The 22,349-nt window shown below is 45.8% G+C and overlaps 1 protein-coding gene across 1 annotated transcript; it reads left to right on the top strand.

Annotated features, from left to right (window-relative positions):
* The first annotated feature begins 486 nt into the window (after positions 1–486).
* Positions 487–20,088, top strand: CRYM (crystallin mu). The gene is made up of 8 exons (XM_033217788.1): positions 487–754; positions 1,268–1,421; positions 3,242–3,304; positions 8,859–8,960; positions 10,978–11,161; positions 16,560–16,681; positions 17,366–17,450; positions 19,768–20,088. The coding sequence occupies exons 1-8, from the start codon at positions 585–587 to the stop codon at positions 19,830–19,832; spliced, it is 945 nt and encodes a 314-aa protein (XP_033073679.1). The 5' UTR covers positions 487–584; the 3' UTR covers positions 19,833–20,088.
* The last annotated feature ends 2,261 nt before the right edge of the window (positions 20,089–22,349 follow it).

Consider the following 22,349-nt stretch of genomic DNA (forward strand, 5'->3'; position numbering starts at 1 on the left):
AAATTGTGCATTCTTAGCAATCAAAGACCAGACATCTGGGGGTACAGGTGGTTGGAAGACTAGGATAAGAGACTCCAGATGGGGACAGAATTAAAAGGAAAAAAAAAAAATTAAATAAGCCTCCGTCTCCTTTTATCTTCTAGCAGTAGGCAGTAATTTAAGAAATAAAGGAGCCCCATTACCGTTTTCCCTGTCCATTCTTTCCCAGGCACGGTGACCTAGACAGCAGCAAAAAGCGAGTTAATGGGGAGGGGTTAGGTAGGATGCAAAAGTCAAGGAATGTGGCTACAGCTGATTATAGGAACTGAGAAAGTGGATCGAACAATATTGACTCCCAGCACGCCACCTCGATGCCCATCTTGGGGAATCCGTCGCTGGAAGGGACCCATCTCGCCCACCCTTAGGGGTCGAGGTGGGTGAAGCGGGAGGAGAGAGCTGGCGGGGCGGGGTAGGGTTGCTCCGCCCCCGGAGGCTGGGCTGTACCAGCAGGCGGCTCCGCAGCGCAGCGGGCGCGCTCATATAGGGCACAGCCGAGAGTACGTGGATCGCGGTGCGGAGACTGAGGTTAGAAGGCAAGTGGCGAGATGAACCGCGTACCAGCGTTCTTGAGCGCGGCCGAGGTGGAGGAACACCTCCGCAGCTCCAGCCTCCTCATCCCGCCTCTAGAGACGGCCCTGGCCAACTTCTCCAGCGGTCCCGAAGGAGGGGTCATGCAGCCCGTGCGCACCGTGGTGCCGGTGACCAAGCACAGGGGGTGAGTGAGGAGGATCGGGGCCAGGGGCAGGAGAAACTGGAAAGGGGGAAGAGGAGGAGCAGGAAGAGGAGCGGTGGAAGAAGGGAAGAGACGGCTTGCCTAATTGTTGCTAACAGCTGCCACTTTTAATAGGCGCTACCCGGTGGGCAGCTTTAGGGGTGTTACCTTGTGGGCGCTTTACGGGTGTTACCTTGTTTATTTCAGCGCACTCTCCACCTGGGGAGATATTGATGCCACCGTTTTATTGGTGGAAAACTGAGACTCAGAAAGGTTAAGTGACTTACCTAGGCTTACACAGCTACTAAGTGGCAGAGCTGGAATGGTTTTCTGATCCAGAATCAGACTTCTGAACACATTATGCATAGTGTCTAAGGGAAGGGCAGAGGGATGCGGGGGCTGGAGAGGGCCAGTGGGGCGGTGACGAAGGAAAGAGAAAGGAAGGTATATGGGTACTTTCTAAGAGACCCCAGCATTGATGGAAAAGGGCTGAAGCTGCTCCCTCTCTCCTTGTAGCTACCTGGGGGTCATGCCTGCCTACAGTGCTGCAGAGGATGCCCTGACCACCAAGTTGGTCACCTTCTACGAGGACCGCGGCATCACCGCGGTCGTCCCCTCCCACCAGGCTACTGTGCTACTCTTTGAGCCCAGCAATGGCACCCTGCTGGCGGTGAGCAACTTCCTGTCCCGGGGTGGAATGGGGCCCCTGGGCCCAGATTTAAGTTCAAAAGTGAGTTCTCCACAAGCAGGGGGAGTCTTGATTGTGACTACATGTGCCCCTCTGCAAGTGACTGGATACCAGCAACAGTGAAGGTTATCTGTGTTCATGTATCTATTTCTAGGACTGCCTGAAGATGCATAACACAGCACCAGCGCCCACTGCTGCCTCAAGCATGTGACAGTGTGGAAATAATAATCTTGTCATTCTTGCATATGTCCTTGTCCTATACTCAGTTACCCAAATACACAGCTTGAATGAACCCATTAGCCAAGGGAAGATTTACTTACTAAATCCTTGTCGACATGGAAAAGAAGGGGTGTTCTGTAATCCTTGGAAGCCTTTTCAGAGGGGTATACGGTGTGACCTGTTTTAATATCTAATCATAGTATCAAAAGGTAGCAGTAGCTCTCGTTTATGGAGTACTTTTTAAAGTGTCAGGCACTGTTCTAAACATTTCACATTTATTAATCCTCTTAATACTTAAAACCATTCTATGAGATGGGTAATATGAATGCTTCCACTTTATAGATGAGGAAATTGAGTCAGAACAACCATGTTCAACTTACTGAGGTCTATGTAACCAACAATTAGCATGGCTGGACTTCAGAGCTGCTCAATCTAAGTCAACGGTCCAGACTCTCCTAAGACCACTGCCATTTTAACTGCCATATATTGGGCACTTATGTGCCAAGAAGGAGTCACTGATCATATTCAATTCTGAGAAATTCCTCTATGGGTGTTTTTATTAACTCTCCTTCCCCTCAACTTCTGTTGAGGTCCTCGAGGCTCAGGTTAGTATAGTCACTTTGCTTGAGGTCACATAGCTGGTTAGTGAAAGACTCAAGAGTCAATCCTAGGTCTGATAGTTAACTCTTGTGGTCTGTGCACTCCAAGCTGGGTCTTACAACATCCTTCCTTTTCCCCTGAATTTCTGGATCGCCAAAGAATCTGGCTGTTCAACACTCCTTTGAGAATATCTAGCTCTTCCCAACTCATCCAATGGAGACGGCATTCATACACCTGCCAACAGCGGTTCCCCATGGGGGTAGAACCCGAGGCTTTGAAACTAGATGACAGCTGAATCTGTTCAGTAACTTGGTGATTCACTTCCTCATCTGTAAAATGAGGTTGATGATGCCTTTTTTTTGATGGTCAGCTGAGATGAATAACTTATAAACAGAGAAGGGTGCAGAGGGTGGCTGTTACTAGCAAGGCATAATTTTCAACCTTCGCTGTGTATCAGAATCACCTGTCTGGGTCTGACTCCTAGAAGAGATACAGACTGGGTTAATCTAAGGGTGGCATCTGAGCCTCTTCACGAAGCTTTCCACATGTGCAGCAGGAACAGAGAGCCACTAAGAGTTTCATGACCCTTGTGCAAATGTCGAATGGCAACCTTCTCTCTCGTGTTCCTTCTTAATTTGGTGTTTTGAGAATCCTAGGGCAAGAAAAGAAAACGGGCAGTTCTTGAGGGCTCAGCATATGCTAGATGTTTCCAGATAAGCCAGTACATTTAATCTTCACAATAACCCTCTGAATGGCTGGCATTATCTTTGTTTTTACAGGTAAGGAAACCAGTGCTTAAAGATTAAAGTGTTTGTTCAAAGTTGCATATCTCTTAAGTGGAGGAATTGGATCCAGGTCTGACACCAAACCCGTGCTGTTTGTAGGATGCTATAAAACTTCCTAGGCTAATATTTTAGAACTGTTTCTTCTAATTTAAGTAGTGGACGGGGTGCCCCTTGCTCACTGTCTCTCCTTCCTCCAAGGTCATGGATGGAAATGTCATAACTGCAAAGAGAACAGCTGCAGTTTCTGCCATTGCCACCAAGGTAAGATGAATGGCTGGCTGTACTATGAAGGTGAGCTGTTGGGTGGGGTCTGGTATCTCAATCTTGAGAGACTAAAGGAGAAGTGGGGAACTTATTTTGGTTTCCTGTTGGACATAGCTGGGACTCCAGATGTTAGATATATCAGGTAAGCACAGTAATTCATGAAATTATTAGCTACCATTTAATGTGCATGACCAGATTCCAAGTACCTTACGTGCATAATTCTCAATCTTCCCATCAGTCTTGAAGAATAGAAATGAGAAATTCTCTCCACCTTCCAGGTCAAGGGATATGGCTCAGAGAGGTTTTGTGAATTGCCCAGGATCACACAGCTAATAAGTGCTAGAGTAAGAATTTAATACCTGACCTCTCTGGCTTCCAGGACTGGCTTCTTGTCCCTGTACCACATTGCCCCTGTTAAGACAGTATGATTGTCCCATAGACCAAAGCTAGTACTACACAAGAGGCAGAGTGGACTGAACAGAGCCAAGCCAGATCCATGTGTTCATTCGACAAGTATTGAGTGAGCTCCTATCCTGTGTCAGGTGCTGTTCTAAATGTTAGGGAAATGGCAATGAGCAAAACAGAGGGGCACACATAGGGGAGGTAGACAATACCAATAAAAAGGGAAACACAGGCTGGCTTCAGTGGCTCATGCCTGTAATCCCAACACTTTGGGAGGCTGAGGCAGGAGTATCACTTGAGGTCAGGAGTTGGAGACCAGCCTGGTCAACATGGTGAAACCTCATCTCTCGTGAAAACACAAAAATTATCTGGTCTTGGTGGCGGGTGCCTGTAATCCCAGCTACCCGGGAGGCTGAGGCAGGAGAATCGTTTGAATTCAGGAGGCGGAGGTTGCAGTGAGCCGAGATCGAGCCACTACACTCTAGCCTGGGCAACAGAGTGAGTCTCTGTCTTAAAAAACAAAATAAAACAAACAAACAACAACAAAAAAAACCTTTTGAGTTTAATAATGTGTTAAATAGTAATAACTAATATGTAATTAAATAGCACATATTAATAAATGATGAATAGTGTGCTTAGAATTTGCTAAAAAATAAAACCAACAACAACCCAAAAAGTCACATAACATGTTAGAAAGATGAAGATAAAGCAGAAGTGAGAGTATGGGAGAAGGTGTCACATTTTACATTATCCAAGAAAGACCTCGCTGAGAAGGTGACATTTGAGTCAAAGATGAAAGCAGTGAGTTAGTGAACCATGCGGAAACGCGGAGGGGCGCTCCAGGCAGAGGGAATGGTAAGCAATGTCAAGTCATCCTATAAGAAAAACAGCATTTTTAGAAGTTAGAGTTAAGAGGATCAGGCTTAGAAAACAGGGTGTTTGTGGGAACGATTGGAATCTGGAGTCTTTCACATTAAATGTGGAAGTACAAGGTCTTGGGACACTGGTTTTCCTAAGTTATTATAAAGGGAACATGGTAACCCAGGGAAAGGTGTAGCAGCAAAGACCAGGTGTTTTCTAGGTACCTCCGGGAGGGGTGGGGGGAAGAATGGGAGGATTAATCTGGTAATTGTATACGAAGGGAGTAGACCAATGGCACCCACCTCAATGAACTGGTTTTTCGTTATATCCAGACCTGACTCAAGTAATCAAGGACCCCTTGCTATGTTTGCTGGTAATTTGGGAACGAAATGAATCTCCTATTACTGCCTGTCATTTATAAAGAGCTTTAGTCTTTTTCAGAATCATTTCCAGCCCTTTGTCTGGACCATGAGTTTCTGTGAGGAAGGCAGGGAAAGTATTAATGGCTTCATTTTATGCAGCGAAGAATAGAAACTTGGGTTTACTGAAGTCATACAACCAGACGCCTGTGGGTTCTTTTGAGGCCACATGGTCTTGTCCCAGATGAGAAGTCTCCAACATAAGCAAGCTATGCAGCAGCATTAGCTAGGGAAGTTTTTAAAAACTCCAATTCCCATGCCTACTGAATCAAAACACAGAGAGTAAGGATCAATCAGGTCTGGAAACCACACTTTTGGTAGACCCAGCCTGCAATAACACTGCTTTGTTGCATTAATAAAAATCTGTGCTCCCAGAAGAATCAAGAAGCCTCGGGTTAACACTTCAAAGTTTAGACACTTCAAAGTTTAGGCTGAAACTTCACAGCTTTATTTCCAGGGGCTCAGATGAACACTTTCAATAAGGAACAAAGGGTCTATTTTACTTGTTCCCTTGAATCTTGTCCACCATATCTCTTTTATTTAGGGCTTTTGTGGGGTAGAATAAGTATAGGGAGCTCTAGGGTCTGATGAACATAATACATTTTTTGTGCTTGGGTCTCACATAAGCTTCATTGAAGACTGATATATTTTCTCAAGGTGACAGTATGTATCAGGGTTTAGCACTGACATGCATTTATTCAACAAATATTTGAGTGTCCACCAAGTGCAAGGTTCTATGCTCAGCATGGAGTAAGCAAAACCAGATACAATACCTGCCCTCATGTAGTACAGGGTCCAGTGGGGGAGACAAGATATAGTCCAAAGATCACACCAACAGGCTGGGTGCAGTGGCTCATGCCTGTAATCCCAGCATTTTGGGAGACTGAGACAGGCAGATCACCTGAGGTCAGGAGTTCAAAACCAGCATGGCCAAATGGCAAAACCCCATCTTTACTAAATAGACAAAAGAAAAAAGAAAAAAAAAAAATTAGCTGGGCAAGGTGGTGGGTGCCTGTAATCCCAGCTACTGGGGAGGCTGAAGCAAGGGAGTTGCTTGAATCCTGGAGGCGGAGGTTACAGTGAGCCGAGATCACACCACTGCACTCTAGCCTGGACGACAGAGTGAGACTCAGTCTCAAAACAAACAAACAAACAAAAAATCATGCCAATAAATATGAAACTATAACGCTGACAAGTGTTATGAGCGTGTAAAGCAGTATATCTTGATCTAGTCTGTGGCTGTGCCTCTGTAAGGGATATTTGAGCTGAGATTGAAGGATAATAGGAGTTACTTGTGAGGGGCAGAGGGGACAAAGCAGCCTAGCATCCTATGGCGAGGAATTAATTCATGCAAAGGCCCTGTGGTTGGAGGAAGTACATGAGCTTGGGAAGCTGCAAGGAAGCCAGTATGGCTGGAAGACAGGAAGTACAGGGGAACATGGCATGATGGTATGAGAGAGGACTATAGAGATGGGAGGGCCAGACCATGCAAGGCCTTGGAAAATGCAAATGAAACAGACTTTCAGACTCTTTAAATGAGAAACCTAGCAGATTCATACACATGTACTTAACCTACATGCTTATGAGAAAAGATTGAAGTGCCACTAATGCTATTTAATAAATCTTATAAATGTATCATTAAAAATCGGCTGGGTGCAGTGGCTTACACCTGTAGTCCCAACACTTTGGGAGGCCAAGGCAGGTGGATCACTTGAGGTCAGGAGTTCGAGACCAGCCTGGCCAACATGGCCAAACCCCATCATCTCTACTAAAAAAAAAAAAAAAAAATTAGCCAGGCGTGGTAGTGCATGCCTGTAATCCCAGCTACTCGGGAGGCTGAGGAATGAGAATCACTTGAACCCAGGAAGGTTGCAGTAAGCTGAGATCACACCACTGCATTCCAGCCTGGGCAACAAAGCCAGATTGTCTCGAAAAAAAAAAATTTTTTTTAAATCTCAATTATCACCCTATTACCAGGGCAACAAATTATCAAGTAAGACAACCAATCAGAATTACACATTTAGTTTAGGAAATTGAAGGTTATTTTTATGGGATACTGTAACAATTTCTGAAGCTCAGCTGTACTTGCAAGAATAGATTCATATTAACTGAGAACAGAAGAAAATGGTAACAATTAAGGAAAAAAAATCATCTAATTATCCTTATCAGACAGAAACATAAGATTTCTAGTCTTGTGGATATTATCATTTTGAAACCTTCTCAAATCAGAGACGTCGAACTATATTTTATGGCACAGAATGGTATCTCTCCTTCGGTAGCTGCAGGAGATAAAATTAATCCCTAATATTTCAGAGATGATATTTTGCTAGTAATTTGTAGTTAAGAAGATTTTTCACTTTTTAAATATTATACTCCAGAATTCCAGTGAGTAGCATTGTATGAAAGAACAGACCCCAGGGAACTCAAAGTTTACTAAATGAAATAGAGAAAAGGCAGAAGAGGGTTTTATTTAATATATTTGGTGTCGAGGGCCAAGTGATGTCTTTTCTCTATGCCAGTGCTTCTCCACTGAGCATGAGTTTGTCACCTGCTCCAGAGACATTTAGGAGAGTGCAGACATTTTTAGTTCCCACAACTTGAAGGGGTGGAAAATGCTACTAACATCTAATGGATATAAACCAGAGATACTGTTGCATATCCTATAATACCCAGGATGGCGCCCCTCCGCAACAAAGAATTGTCCAGCCCACATGTTAGTAGTACCAAGGTTGAGAAGCCTAGTGCTACCTCTTGTACCAATTCTGTGCAAATAAGACTACCTCTGTCCTCATGAGGCTTAAGCCTGTAGAAGAAAATCTACAAACAAATAAGGCTATAGCCTCGTGCATTCTATCAAGGAGGTCAGAAAGGCCTCATTGGAGAGGTGGCACTGGACATGAACTGATCACAGAACCCTGCTCTCAAACACAGACACCCTCAGGAGGTGCCACAAATGCTAATTCTACATTCGCCTTTAGAGGAAGACAGAGGCTACGAAAGGATCAACAGAGTGGGCTTGGCGAATATAGGTGGAATCCTGGGAAGGAAGGGCTCACAGCATCCAGGCAGCTCTTAGAAGCAGCTCAGAGCTCTGAGAAGTGGGTACGGCTGAGCACGCACCTGAGACACAATGGCATAGAAGAAAGGACATGGGCTTTGGGGTATGGAAGATGTGACTTTAGAGCCTCCCTGTGCCCTTTAATAGTTCTAAAACCCGGCCGGGCGTGGTGGCTCACGCCTGTAATCCCAGCACTTTGGGAGGCCGAGATGGGCAGATCACCTGAGGTCAGGAGTTGGAGACCAGCCTGGCCAACATGGTGAAACCCCATCTCTATCAAAAATACAAAAATTAGCTGGTTGTGAATGGTGCACACCTGTAATCCCAGCTCCTGGGGGGCTGAGGCAGGAGAATCACTGGAACCCACAAGGCAGAGATTGCAATGAGCCGAGATCTTGCCACTGCATTTCAGCCTAGGTGACAGAGCGAGACTCCGTCTCAAAATAAACAAACAAATAATAAATAAATAAATTTTAAAAATAGTTGTAAGACCCAGAGCAAGTTCATTTTTCTGGACCGCAGTCTCTTCATCTGTAAGAAGACGATAATAGGAGTCCCCCACTCGTAGGGCCAATGTCTAGACTAAATGAGATCATGAGGGTTAAAGCATTGGCATACATTAGCTGTTCAGTGAAGCCTTCTTCCTTCTCTTCCCACTCGACACAGGGGAATTCTCTTGATTGCCTGCAAGATTGCCCTCTTGGGGGAGGTAGAGAGAAGGCAGAAGTCACCTGATACTCAAACCGTCTTAGTTTTGTACCTATCTGCTAGGGTTTCCCTTGACCTTTGCTACTTCATTTCTCTCACATAGTTTCTGAAACCCCCCAGCAGTGAAGTACTGTGCATCCTTGGAGCTGGGGTCCAGGCCTACAGCCACTATGAGATCTTCACAGAGCAGTTCTCCTTTAAGGAGGTAAGTCCCGTGGCGGGGGTGGGAGAGAAGAAGGGGGCGGTCCTTGAGCTGTCTATACTCCTTCACTGCACCACAGGTTATTCTGAAATAATTAAGTTGTGAGCCCCACCTAGACCATTGTTGTATCTTCATGACTTCCCAGAAGGGGATGGATGATAAGAGTCCGGGGAAGATCTGGTTACCTGTTTCCAGTCCTCAGTTCACAGGGCATTTGTCTGAGGATACAGCAAGCCTACTCGGTTAAAAGATTCTTTTCTATCTCTTGTATACATTCAGTTGTCCTTTTAGCCCCTATTATGTTTTTCTTAGGAGAATCCAGAGTTGTTAAGTATTCAAGGTTATGGATCAAGAAACTGGGTGGGATGAGACCTGGAGACCAGTAAGCCACAGCCTCTCTCTTTTGCAGTCTCCATACTGGTCCACCTTCCCTTCTCTGCGGCTCATGCTTCCTCTGGGAATGTTTGATGCTATTTTATTTTATGTGTGTGTATGAAAGGGATGGAGCAGATTCAAAGTATGATTTAATGATGAAAATAAAACCACTGCCTTGGGAAATATAGACTTAAAATTAGATGAGTGCAAAAGTAATTGCAGTTTTGTTGTTGTTGTTGTTTCTTTTGAGATGGAGTCTTGCTCCATCACCCAGACTAGAGTGCAGTGGCATAATCTCGGCTCACTGCAACCTCCACCTCCTGGGTTAAAGTGATTCTTGGGCCTCAGCCTCCCCAGTAGCTTGGATTATAGGTGCCCACCACCACGCCTGGCTAATTTTTGTATTTTTTAGTAGAGATGGGGTTTCACCATGTTGGCCAGGCTGGTCTCGAACTCCTGAGGTGATCCACTTGCCTTGTCCTCCCAGAGTTCTGGGATTACAGGCATGAGCCACTGCACCCGGTTGCCATTACTTTTAATACAAGGAAGAAAACAAAAGAAAAATGCCCTTTTATCTGTTTTCAAAGGCAGTTAATGTTCTCTGATCTTTCCTCTTCAGCTTTTTATAACATAGTTTTAGTCATGTTAGATACGCACCATTTTATATCCTCTCTTACTGAATGTTCTAACATCACTTTTCAGGTTATCTAATTTTTGCATAAAATTTGCATAGTCTTCTATTAAGAAGGGTGAAGAGGTTAACTATGCACTTCTGGCTGGGCAAAATGTTCTGTTTTTCACCTTGCTTGGTGAACATGCTTAGACATAAACTTTGTTTCTGTATGTATTATATTCCCTTATAAGAAATTCTGTAGGCTTTATTTTCAGTTGACGGGTGACAAGCCCTTGACCCAAACACTGAAACCTGTCAAGCAAGTCGGCAAGTCCCCAGCTCCTGGCGGGGCCACTGTCCCACCCCCTAACCCCAGCAGCTTTCAGGATTCCAGCTGTAGCTACCATTCTTGGCCTTTTCATTAGCTGTGCCATTTACCTTCAAACTCTTCTCATCTTGAATTTCCTAAGTATCCTTCACCAATCAAGTCATTCCATGAAAAACATTGTCATAAATAATCCTTTGTATGAATCTCCCACCCATTACAACTCCTTTACGGGGTCTCAGACATAAAGTGTGAGTTCCACACAGACTTTACCAGTTATCACTTCCATTTTACAGACGTGGAAACTAAGGCTGAATGACATGAAGCAATTTCAGGAAGTAGCAGAGATTGGTTCCAAGTCTACCTGGCTCCAGAACTTGCTCTGCTAATTATTATGCTATTAATATATAATAGCTATTTAGCTATTGAGGCTGTGCATCTTGGCCTAGAAGTGAAATACTTCTACCCTTTTTAAAACGGGAAAGTGGTAGAGAATGCTGATTTTCAAATACCTGGCCAGATGTCTAAGTTAATGCTGTACCCCTGATCAAATGTCCATTCTCCATGGGGAATGATTTACGAGTGATTTAGATAACCATCAGCCTCTATCCCAGAGTAGTTCAACTTTCCCTTCGCATCCCTGGGCTCAGTGTAACATAAGCAGCCAAAAAATGGCACTAGTGTCCTTCTTGTTACTCCCAATGAAGGTGAGGATATGGAACCGCACCAAAGAAAATGCAGAGAAGTTTGCAGACACAGTGCAAGGAGAGGTACAGGTCTGTTCTTCGGTCCAGGAGGCTGTGGCAGGTGCAGATGTGATCATCACAGTCACCCTGGCAACAGAGCCCATTTTGTTTGGTGAATGGGTGAAGCCAGGGGCTCACATCAATGGTAAGTAGAGTGGCTCCATAAGGCATGATGGGTGGTGGCCAGGCTACTCTCTAGACTGGACCAGTTGGGTACATCTGTAGAGTTAGTTTATTCATGCAGAATGCCCAAGCTATTTAAGGGCCTTGAAAATGTGTGAGATTGAAAAAAACAATATTTGGCCAGGTGCAGTGGCTCATGCCTATAATCCCAGCACTTTGGGAGACTGAGGCAGGTGGATTGCTTGAGGCCAGGAGTTTGAGACCAGCTTGGTCAACATGGCAAAACCCCGTCTCTACTAAAAATACAAACGTTAGCAAGTCCTGGTGGCTTGCACCTGTAGTCCCAGCTACTCATGAGGCTGAGGCACAAGAATGGCTTGAACCCAGGAGGCAGAGGTTGCAGTGAGCCAAGATTGTGCCACTGTACTTTAGCCTGGGCAACAGAGTGAGACTCTGTCTTAAAAAACAAACAAACAATATTTGCTCCAAAAACTGTAAAAGGGAAATTACAAATCTGAAAGTAATGAATATTTAATGTTCTATAAAATGTAAATTGTTTTTCTTTTTTTGAGACAGGGTCTCACTCTGTCACTCAGGCTGAAGTGCAGTGGCGAGATCTCAGCTCACTGCAACTTCTGCCTCCTGGGTTCCAGCGATTCTCCCACCTCAGCCTCCCGAGTAGCTGGGACTACAGGCATGTGCTACCATGCCCAGCTAATTTTTTGTAAGTTTTGGTAGAGACGAGGTTTCACCATGTTGGCCAGGCTGGTCTCGAACTCCTGACCTCAAGCAATCTACCCACTTCAGCCTCCCAAAGTGCTGGGATTGATTACAAGTATGAGCCACTACGCCTGGCCATAATATGTAAAATTATGGTAAATGGTAATTCACAGCTCAATTCTGAACTGTGATGGAGTTTAAATCACAGAGGCCAAATGAGTCATTTGTTCTTAACACTAAGAATTATAAAACTTTAAATTTCTTTTGTTCTGTAATTTTTTATGTGACATGCATATGCTTTTTAATATGTGTGATAGGACAAGGGGCAGGAGAGGCTACTCTAGACATGAGGGTGCCTGGGGCCTCCTGTAGACCTTCAGATGACTCTGGGTGTTATAGCAAGAGCTGGTCTATATCTAATACTATTGCAGGTGCTGTCCCAAATTCTTTGTATAATTCTTTGTATATTAAATGACATTATTCTATGTATAATGTCATTTAATACTTATAACTAACTTACAAGGCAGGAACTACTATCATAAACCCCATTTTACAGGGGGATAAACCAAGGCATGGAGAAATTATATAACTTTTCCAAAGTCACACATTTTTGGTTTTTTTTTTTTTTTTGAGATGGAGTCTCACTCTGTCACCCAGGCTGGAGTGCAGTGGCGTGATCTCGGCTCACTGCAACCTCTGCCACCCATGTAAAATGACTCTCCTGTCCCAGCCTCCCGAGTAGTTGAGATTACAGACATGCGCCACCATGCCCAGCTACATTTTTTGTATTTTTAGTAGAGATGGGGTTTCACCATGTTGTCTAGACTGGTCTTGAACTCCTGACCTCAAATGGTCTGCCCGCCTCAGCCTCCCAAAGTGCTGGGATTACAGGTATGAACCACTGCGCCCAGCCCAAAATCAGAGGTTCTTGATGACAGAGCTGGGATTTGAACTGAGGCACTCTATCCTCAGAGTCCAAGCTTTAAATAATACTCATAATTGCCTTCCAACAGGAAGACTGAATTCTGGTGAGCACAGCAGGCAAATTCTAGAGGATTTAAAGATGGTCTCGGTGCCCTGTGTTTTAGTGACAAGCACATGGTGTGAACTCAGAAGCTAAAAGCTTTGCACACGTGGGCAGATGAGCAGGCGAGAGCCAAGTAAAATGATGACGTATTCAATCATACATTCTGACTGAATCTCTACCATGTGCCAGGCACTCTTCTAGATGCTGGGGATGCCACAATAACCAGACAGTCAAGGTCGCTGGTTTCCTGGTGGTTAATTTCAGTGAGGAGAGATAGACAACAAACGAATACCTAGAGGAGTTAGATAGTTCTGGCTAAAGACGAGACCAGAAAGAACAAGGCCCTAAGTGATAGAGGCTGGTGGTGGAAGTGGAAGGTAGAAGCAGAGAGAGGTGTTTTCAATAGGGTTATCTGAGAAGCTCTCTAAGATGTGGGTTTTGAGCTGTAACCTGAATGAAGAGGAAGAGCTAGCCATGCCAACAGCTGATCAGATCAGCTGAAGCAGTCCCCAAGAGAGAACAGCAGATGCAAAGGCCTTGAGTGTGGAAGCGAACATGGCATGTTTGAGGAAGGGATCAAAGTAATTTGAAAGTCTCAGATTTCCACCAGCATGGGACTCGTGGTCAGATTGGGTCCAGGGAATGGGTAAGAGGTGAGTCAGGGCTGAGTTTATGGACAATAAGACCATTTCTGGAAGGACTTGGGAAATCAAAGGGAAACCTGTTCATGGTGAAATGAGTTTCCAAGGCTGCACCTTCAGGAAGATGGACTTGATTCTTTTTTCCCCCAGCTTAAAACAACACATTATTATCATCTCACAGTTCCCGTGGTTCAGGAGACTGGGCGTAGGTAGCTGGATCCTCTGTGCAAAGTCTCACGAAAAAAGAAATTGGGCGACACCCGGGCTACAATCTCATCTCATGCTCAGGGGATCCTCTTCCAGGCTCCCACGGTAATGGCAGGATTCAGTTCCTTACATTGGAGGATGGGGGAGCCCCTTTCCTTGGGGCCATTCTCAGCTCCCAGAGAAGACCCAAATTCCCTGTCATATGGACTCTCCATCCTCACATCCATCCACAGAGAATCTCCCTTATGTTGGATCCCTCTCTCACTTGGAATCACTCTCCAGGAAGGGCTGACTTGATTTTGAGTCAAGCCATCTCTTCTGTTTTCCTGGCCCAGGGACAAGATTGGTTTATGTGTTCACAGAGGCAACACATACATTTAAGAAAAATGTGTCACAAGCGCAGACAACAGGGAAACACCAACAGATTCTACTTAGTTTACAGCTCGGCGGAGTGACGGGCCCAGTTCCAACCTCCCCCATACCTCCCTCCTCCTGCCCCTACACCCTGTCAGCCTGTCTTCGACCCTCACTCATTTAGCCTCATCATAGCCAAGCCAGAGGCTTGTCTGAGTCAGGCCTCTCTCTCTTCACTGCCTGGCCTACCTCCATCCGCCTGAGTGACCTCACACAACCCTTTGAGAACTTGCCCCGCTCATAAGCGGTGGTTATGCGGGAGAAAGAGTCCAGTGAGAAGGAGTGGCCTGAGAAAGGGGGATTTTGTTCCCACCAGCTTATGATTTATTTACAAGCTTCCTTAGCTAGTGCTTTTGTTCTATAGAACTCTCTGCACAAACAGCCTTCAAGATGGACATTTTTACACAACTGTCTTTGGAAATTAGAATGAAGGAGAACAGAACGGGAGGGAACAAATGGAGAAAACTGGGCGGCAGCGGAAGAAGGCATATAAATGCTGTCTTATATTTGTATAAGGCTTTATAGCAGTTTTCAAAGACTAGCCGGCCAGGGGCTGGATCCAGTCAGCAGATGTGTTTGGTTTGGACCATAGAGTGATCTAAAACTCAAGGAGTGACATATGCAAATAGATTTCCTGTTTCTCTTTTACAAAAACAACTGGGGCGTATCTGGTAACAGTTGATCTACATTCACACATGGTAATGATTAGCTGGAGCTGAACAATGACTGTCCCCTTCGGAAGGGCCCGCTGGCTTCTCCACCCCTCAGTCTCCACCACATCTAATCCGGTCCCTCTGACCAGCTTTGCTCATTTTCATTACCTCCCTGGCCTTGCAGTCATTTGGTGGCAGCCTCTGCATTCTCCTGTGTCCCAGTGCCAGGGGACAAGACACCTTGGATTCATCATTCTGGTCCTGGACTCCACAGAGGATGAGGATAATTCAGGGCCAGGATGAAGTCAGAAGTCAGTTTTCTTTCTGCTAAGACTTCTCCATGACCCTGATACTGGGCTTTTTTTTTTTGGTCATGAGTTAAGAGAGAACCGGGGGTGAGGAGAAGGAAAGGGGCACTGTGGCACGTGCCTGTGGTCCCAACAGTTTGGGAGTCTGAGGGCGGGAGGATCACTTGTGTTCAGGAGTTTGAGGCTGTGGTGAGTTTTTGTTTGTTTGTTTTTTGAGATGGAGTCTCGCTCTGTCGCCTGGTTTGGAGCGCAGTGGCGCAATCTTGGCTTGCTGCAACCTCCGACTCCCAGGTTCAAGAGATTCTCCTGCCTCAGCCTCCCAGGTAGCTGGGATTACAGGCGTGTGCTACCATGCCCCGCTAATTTTTGTATTTTAGTAGAGACAGGGTTTCACCATGTTGGCCAGGCTGGTCTTGAACTCCTGGCCTCAAGTGATCCACCCACCTCAGCCTTCCAAAGTGTTAGGATTACAGGCGTGAGCCACTGCGCCCAACCCGTGGTGAGTTCTGATTGCACCACTACACTCCAGCCTGGACAACAGAGTGAGACCCTCTCTCCAAAAAGAAAAAAATAGATATTAAAAGAACTGGTTAAGGGTGAGGAATGGGAATGATGGAGATCAAGAGGAGAGTGAGGTATGAATAAGCTCCATGTGATGTCTCTGTTTCGGGATTTTTGTGAGGAAGTTGTTGCTCCCGTTAAGCAGAAGAGGTGTGAAAGCACAGGGGCTCTCGCAGACCTAGATTCACCCATTAGATCCTTCACCTTGGCAAACACCTTTGCTTCTTTGAGCCTCCATTTGTGCATCTGTTAAGTGAGAACCAGACTTTGAAATGTACTTGTGAGAACTATAAATAGTATATGCAAAACATCCCACAGAGAGTAGACACCCTGTAAATGAATGCTGTGTCGTCTCAAAATCTTTTGGCAATGACGTGGGATATGGACTAGAAAGGCAAAATGGTAGGTAGTATTTTTTTTTTTCTTTGAGATGCAGCCTCACTCTGTTGCCCAGGCTGGAGTGCAGTGGCATGATCTTGGCTCACTGCAACCTCTGCCTCCCAGGTTCAAGCGATTCTCGTGCCTCAGCCTCCAGAGTAGCTAAGACTACAGGTGTGAGCCACCACACCTGGATAATTTTTTGTATTTTTAGTAGAGACAGGGTTTTACCATGTTGGCCAGGCTAGTCTCAAACTCCTGGACTCAAATGATCCGCCTGCCTCAGTCTCCCAAAGTGCTGGGATTACAGGTGTGAGCCATCACACCCGGCCTATTTCTTAATAAGGTATTTGGTCTTACTGCTTGGGAGAGGCATGGCCTGGGGGATGAGGGGGTATTTTGAATCTGAGTGTGCTCACAGGTCCTTTGTTCACCTCTCTCCTATGCTTTGGCTTTCTTAGTAGCCTTTGGCACTAATCCTGGGCTTAGGGTCTGTTTTGCTGTCTCTTAGCTGTCGGAGCCAGCCGACCTGACTGGAGAGAACTGGATGATGAGCTCATGAAGGAAGCTGTGCTGTATGTGGATTCCCAGGAGGCTGCCCTGAAGGAGTCTGGAGATGTCCTGTTGTCAGGGGTGAGGCTCTTCTGACCCGGGTCAGGGCTGCCACCTGGCTGGCCTCACCTGAATCCCAGGGTTTCATTAACTTCCCTTCCAGTTAGGTCTGCTCGAGACCTCAGTCACCCCATCTCCTTTTAGGGGAGGGAGCTCCTAAACATTTTGCAACCCTCTTTAATTCCATTGCAGAAAAATGTGGGCATTATAGGTGGTGACATGTGTGTTCCTGGAAGAAGCTCAATGGATTTTAATTTTTTGCTAGGCTGTCCTATAAAGCAGTGGGATTGGAAGCTTCTTGCAACCTGGAAACCTTCCCAATGTGGCCAACACGATAAGACTGTGTTGCCCACCTTCTGGCCTCATTTTACTGTTATAATCAGCATCAAAACAAGAAGGGAGCTGCTGGCATGCATGTTCAGATAAGAGCATGTCTATTTCCTCACTGACACAATGATCTTGGCAGGACAACTCCCTGGACACCAACTTGAATCTCTGTGTTTATGGTATCACAAAAGCAAATGCCACCCCAAAAGTATTTAGGGGGCCAGCCTCTTCCCTAATATCATTCAGTATACAAAGAATAATTTTTTTTGAATCAAATTTCTGTCTTATCCAGTTCAGGAACTCCCTGGGCTGGCTTCAAAAGTCAACCCTGAACAGACTTTAGCTTCATGCCTGGGTCAGCGTATGTTTGTTTCCTAGGCCGAGATCTTTGCTGAGCTGGGAGAAGTGATTAAGGGAGTGAAGCCAGCCCACTGTGAGAAGACCACGGTGTTCAAGTCTTTGGGTAAGATCCACTGCTCCCTGGGCACAAATCCAACTAGAGCACAAGGCAGGTTCACCCACTGGTGGGAAGAGCAATGACCACCAGACTCTGCAGCTGAATCATTGTGCTCCATCATTCAGGTCAATTATTTACATGGCTTAGCCTAGTGATGAAGCCCATGAACTCTGGAACTGAGCAGTCCTGGGTCAGAGTCCCTTCCCTGCCACTCAAAGGCATGTGTCCTCAGGCAAGTGATCTGACCTCTCTAGGTCACAGTTTCCTCACCACCTGTTACCAGTGAGGATTAGGTGGGATATGCATATAAAATGAATCAGTTAGGTGCAGATCTTAATGAAACTCAGAAGGTACCCTTCAGAGATGGAGAGGGCAGGGAACTAAGATGTTAAAAGACAGGATCCTTAAGGGAAATGGCAGAGACCCAACATGAAAGAGAGTCAGATGGAAAGTATAGCCTGAGCCCTGTTCATTCCCTCCTTCCCTACTCTCTCACTTGCTGCTTCGAGGAGGGCTTCCACCGGGAGCCTCCTACCACCTGAGTTGTATGGGGTACCTTATAGAAGCCCAACAAAGGGTGGGGTCCCAGTGGCCAGTCTGTCCCTTGCCCCAGGTCCTCTTCCACCCTATGAGATTGAAGGAAACAGAAGTACATGGGAACAGGCTGAGCTCGGTGGCTTATGCCTGTAATCCCAGTGCTTTGGGAGGCCGAGGTGGGCAGATCACTTGAGCTAAGGAGTTTGAGACCAGTCTGGCCAGCATGATGAAACTCTGTCTCTACTAAAAATACAAAAATTAGCCAGGTGTGGTGGTGTACATCTGCAATCCCAGCTACTTAGGAGGTTGAGGCAGGAGAATCACTTGAACCTGGGAGGCGGAGCTTGCAGTGAGCCAAGATCGCGCCATTGCACTCCAGTCTGGGCGACAGAGCGAGACTCTGTCTCAAAAAAAAAAAAAAAAAAAAAAAAAAAAGAGTGTCCTCTGTCACCTCTCATGACCTTCCATACTTCATAATCAAGCAGCAAAAGAGTTAATGCCTGGCAGAGCATCAAGAGTGTTCTGACCACCCAGAGCCCATGCCATTGGTTAAGTATGCATACCTTGCAGGTTGGTAAATGTCTTTAAAATCTCTCATATACTGGAAGACAAAGGCAATAAAACTTTATCTGGAGCCTGGTTCAAAGACATCACATGGATCCAGTTTTGTCTGAAAGCTTCAGAGGTCATGGCAGATCAGAGGTCAGCCAGCCCCCACTTAAGGAGCCAAAATGCTGCAGAAACGTGTTCTGTTGTTTCTGGCAATTTTTGCTTTCTTACTTTTGGGGATTAGTTTATTGGCACATCATTTCACCTAATGGATGCATATCAAGCACCTAATTATGTATCTGTGCTGGGTGCAGAGGTTAAAGTGTCTACCAAAACTACAAGACAGAGGGGAACTGCCAAAGGATGCAGCGTTCGAACTGGACCAAGGGTCAGCAGACTGCAGCCTGTGGGCCAGACCCACCCACCTTCCTGCTTTTGTGTGGCCTATGAGCTTGAAATGGTTTTTAGATTTTCAAATGATCCGGGGGAGAAAATAGTTCATGATGTATGAAAATGATACAGAATTCAAGCTTCAGTTCCATACATAATTTCACTGATACAGAGTCAGGCTCTTTTGTCTACCTGTTGGCTGTACTTTCTACTCTAAAGGCAGAGTTGAATAATTGTAGTAGAGACCCTGTGGCCCACGAAGCCTAAACGATTTACTGTCTGATCCTTTTAGAAAGTTTGCTCAGGCTGGGCCTGGTGGCTCATGCCTGTAAGCTCAGCACTTTGGGAGGCCGAGGCGGGTGGATCACCTGACAGGAGTTCAAAACTAGCCTGGCCAACGTGGTGAAAGCCCAACTCTACTAAATATACAAATATATATATATATTTAACCAGACCTGGTGGCATGCGCCTGTAATCCCAGCTACTCAGAAGGCTACGGCAGGAGAATCGCTTGAACCTGGGAGGTGGAGGTTGCAGTGAGCCAAGATCACCCCACTGCACTCCAGCCTGGGCGACAGCGAGACTCTGTCTCAAAAAAAAAAGTTTGCTCAGCCCTGAGCTAGATTTAGAAGGACACACAATTTTTTGGTGGGTGTTTCTTAGTGTCATATTCTCTGCCCCCTTGTGGACCATCTAAGCCTGAACTCACCTCTGAGTATCAGTCCCCATTATTCCAATGGGCATTGGCAACATGGACACATATCAGGAAACTGCCAGGCATGGGGCCTGGGTTGTTTCAGGAAAAGTTGTTCTGACCAAAGGTGAACCAAATTTCTGTCTATTCCAGGAATGGCAGTGGAAGACACAGTTGCAGCCAAACTGATCTATGATTCCTGGTCATCTGGTAAATAAAACAAAGGAACTTGGTGTTGAGATGGATGCTCGAGGAATGTTGCTGCTGGTTCTCATAATTTCTAGAGTAAATGAGGGAGTCCAATCCCCAGTGAACTCTCCTTTTGTGCTTACTGCGTTTTACCTTAAGTGCTGAGATCCTCATTTATGTTTGTTGTTGGAAAGCAAAACTAGCCATTTCTTCTGCTATACCAAGTTATAATAGCATTCATTTCCCTTTATATTTCCCTGAAATAAAGCACTTTCCAATTCTGCAGTGTTTGCTTCGGTAACTTCTATTCCTATTACAAGGAAACTGAGAGGGATCAGATGCTTCTATTCACTCCCTGGGGCAGCTCCACTGGCTATAATGAAATTTCTTTTATATTTATTATTGTTTTGAGACAGTCTCTCTCTGTCGCCCAGGCTGGAGTGCAGTGGCGTGATGTTGGCTCACTGCAACCTCTGCCTCCCGGGTTCAAGTGATTCTCCTGCCTCAGCCTCAGCCTCCCGAGTAGCTGGGACTACAGGCGTGCAACACCACACCCAGCTAATTTTTGTATTTTTAGTAGAAATGGGGTTTCACCATGTTGGTCAGGCTGGTTTCGATCTCTTGACCTCGTGATCCGCCTGCCTTGGCCTCCCAAAGTGCTGGGATTACAGGTGTGAGCCACTGTGCCCAGCCTCTTTTCTTTTTTCTTTTTACAGATACAACTCACATACTCTAAGATCTACTATTTTAAAGTATACAATTCAGTGTTTTTGTTTTTGTTTTCTTTAGATGGAGTTTCACTCTTGTTGCCCAGGCTGGAGTGCAATGGCACGATCTCAGCTCACTGCCACCTCCGCTTCCCGGTTGAAGCGATTCTCCTGCCTCAGCCTCCCAAGTAGCTGAGATTACAGGTGCATGCCACCTGCCCGGCTAATTTTTGTATTTTTAGTAAAGATGGGGTTTCACCATGTTGTCCAGGCTGGTCTCAAACTCCTGACCTCAGGTGATCTGCCCACCTCGGCCTCCCAAAGTGTTGGGATTACAGGCGTGAGCCACCGCGCCTGGCCTTTTTTTTTTTTGAGACAGGATCTTACTCTGTTGCCAGGCTGGAGTGCAGTGATGTGATCACGGCTCAGTAAAACCTTGACCTTCTGGGCTCAAGCGACCCTTCCATATAGCTGAAATGACAGGCGCATACCACTATGCTCGACTTTTTTTTTTTTTTTGAGAAGGAGTCTCATTCTGTCGTCTGGGCTGGTTGCAATGGCACGATCTCAGCTCACTGCAACCTCCGCCTCCTGAGTTCTGGCGATTCTCCTGCCTCAGCCTCCTGAGTAGCTGGGATTACGGGTGTCCACCACTATGCCTGGCTAATATTTTGTATTTTTAGTAGAGATGGGGTTTCACCATGTTAGTCAGGCTGGTCTCGAACTCCTGACCTCATACTTTGCCTGCCTCAGCCTCCCAAAGTGCTGGGATTACAGGCATGTGCCACCGCACCTGGCCTCAGGCAACTTTTTTATTTTTTTGAGAGATGAGATCTCACTATGTGGCCTAGGCTGGTCTCAAACTCCTGGGCTCAAGCAATCCTCCTGCCTTGGCCTCCCAAAGTGCTGGGATTACAGGCATGAGCCCCCCACCTAGCCTAGTCATTTCTCATAAGTGAAATTCTGCAATATGTAGTCTTTTGTGTCTGACTTCTTAACATTTTAAGGAAAAATGGAATTTCTGTATAGATCAGGGCTCCTTTGGTCATAAGTGGTAGAGACTACAACTCAAACTACCTTAAGCTGAATGAATGGAGAATGGAATTTATTGGCTCTTGTAATTAGGAACACACAGGTAACTGGTTTCAGCTACAGCTGTATTCAGGGGCTCCAACTGTCACCAGGGCCTGGTCTTCTTCCCCATTGGCTCCATTATCAAGTTCTCTCTGGTAGTGGCAGGACATTGGTCAGCAGCTCCTGAATTATATCTTGTCCTCTTGAGCAACTGAGCATAAATATTCTCTTCTCTTACAGTTAGATGTTCCAGAACTGAGAGTTACTGGACCATCTAGGTCACATGTCTATTCCTGAGCCTAACATTGTGGCTGAAAGACATGGACTAGATGGGTCGAGATGGCTTATGCCTGTAATCCCAGCACTTTGGGAGGCTAAGGCAGGAGGATCGCTTGAGCCCAGGAGTTTGAGACCAGCCTGGGCAACATAGCAAGACCTCATCTCTTAAAGAGATGGAATACTCTGGCCAGGCTCAAGCCTTCTACCTATTATCAAACCATCACATTGTCCAGGGGGATCACATGCTCACCCTTGAGTCAGAAGTGCAATCTGCACATCTGCCCACATGAGCTGACGGAGGGAAGGTGTCTCTTACCAAAACGAGGACTGGATAGTTGAAAGGCAAAATCTACAGATATCCACTACAGTATCTGTGTTGAAAGGGCCATTAAGGATCATCTAGTCGATCTTCAACTTATGGACGGGGAAACTGAGGTGCAGAGATGCTTTCTCCAGGCCCCCTGAATCACTAAAACTGTGTTGTCC

This window comes from Trachypithecus francoisi, unplaced genomic scaffold (assembly GCF_009764315.1).
Source record: "Trachypithecus francoisi isolate TF-2019V2 unplaced genomic scaffold, Tfra_2.0 Lachesis_group10, whole genome shotgun sequence".
Lineage (NCBI taxonomy): Eukaryota > Metazoa > Chordata > Mammalia > Primates > Cercopithecidae > Trachypithecus > Trachypithecus francoisi.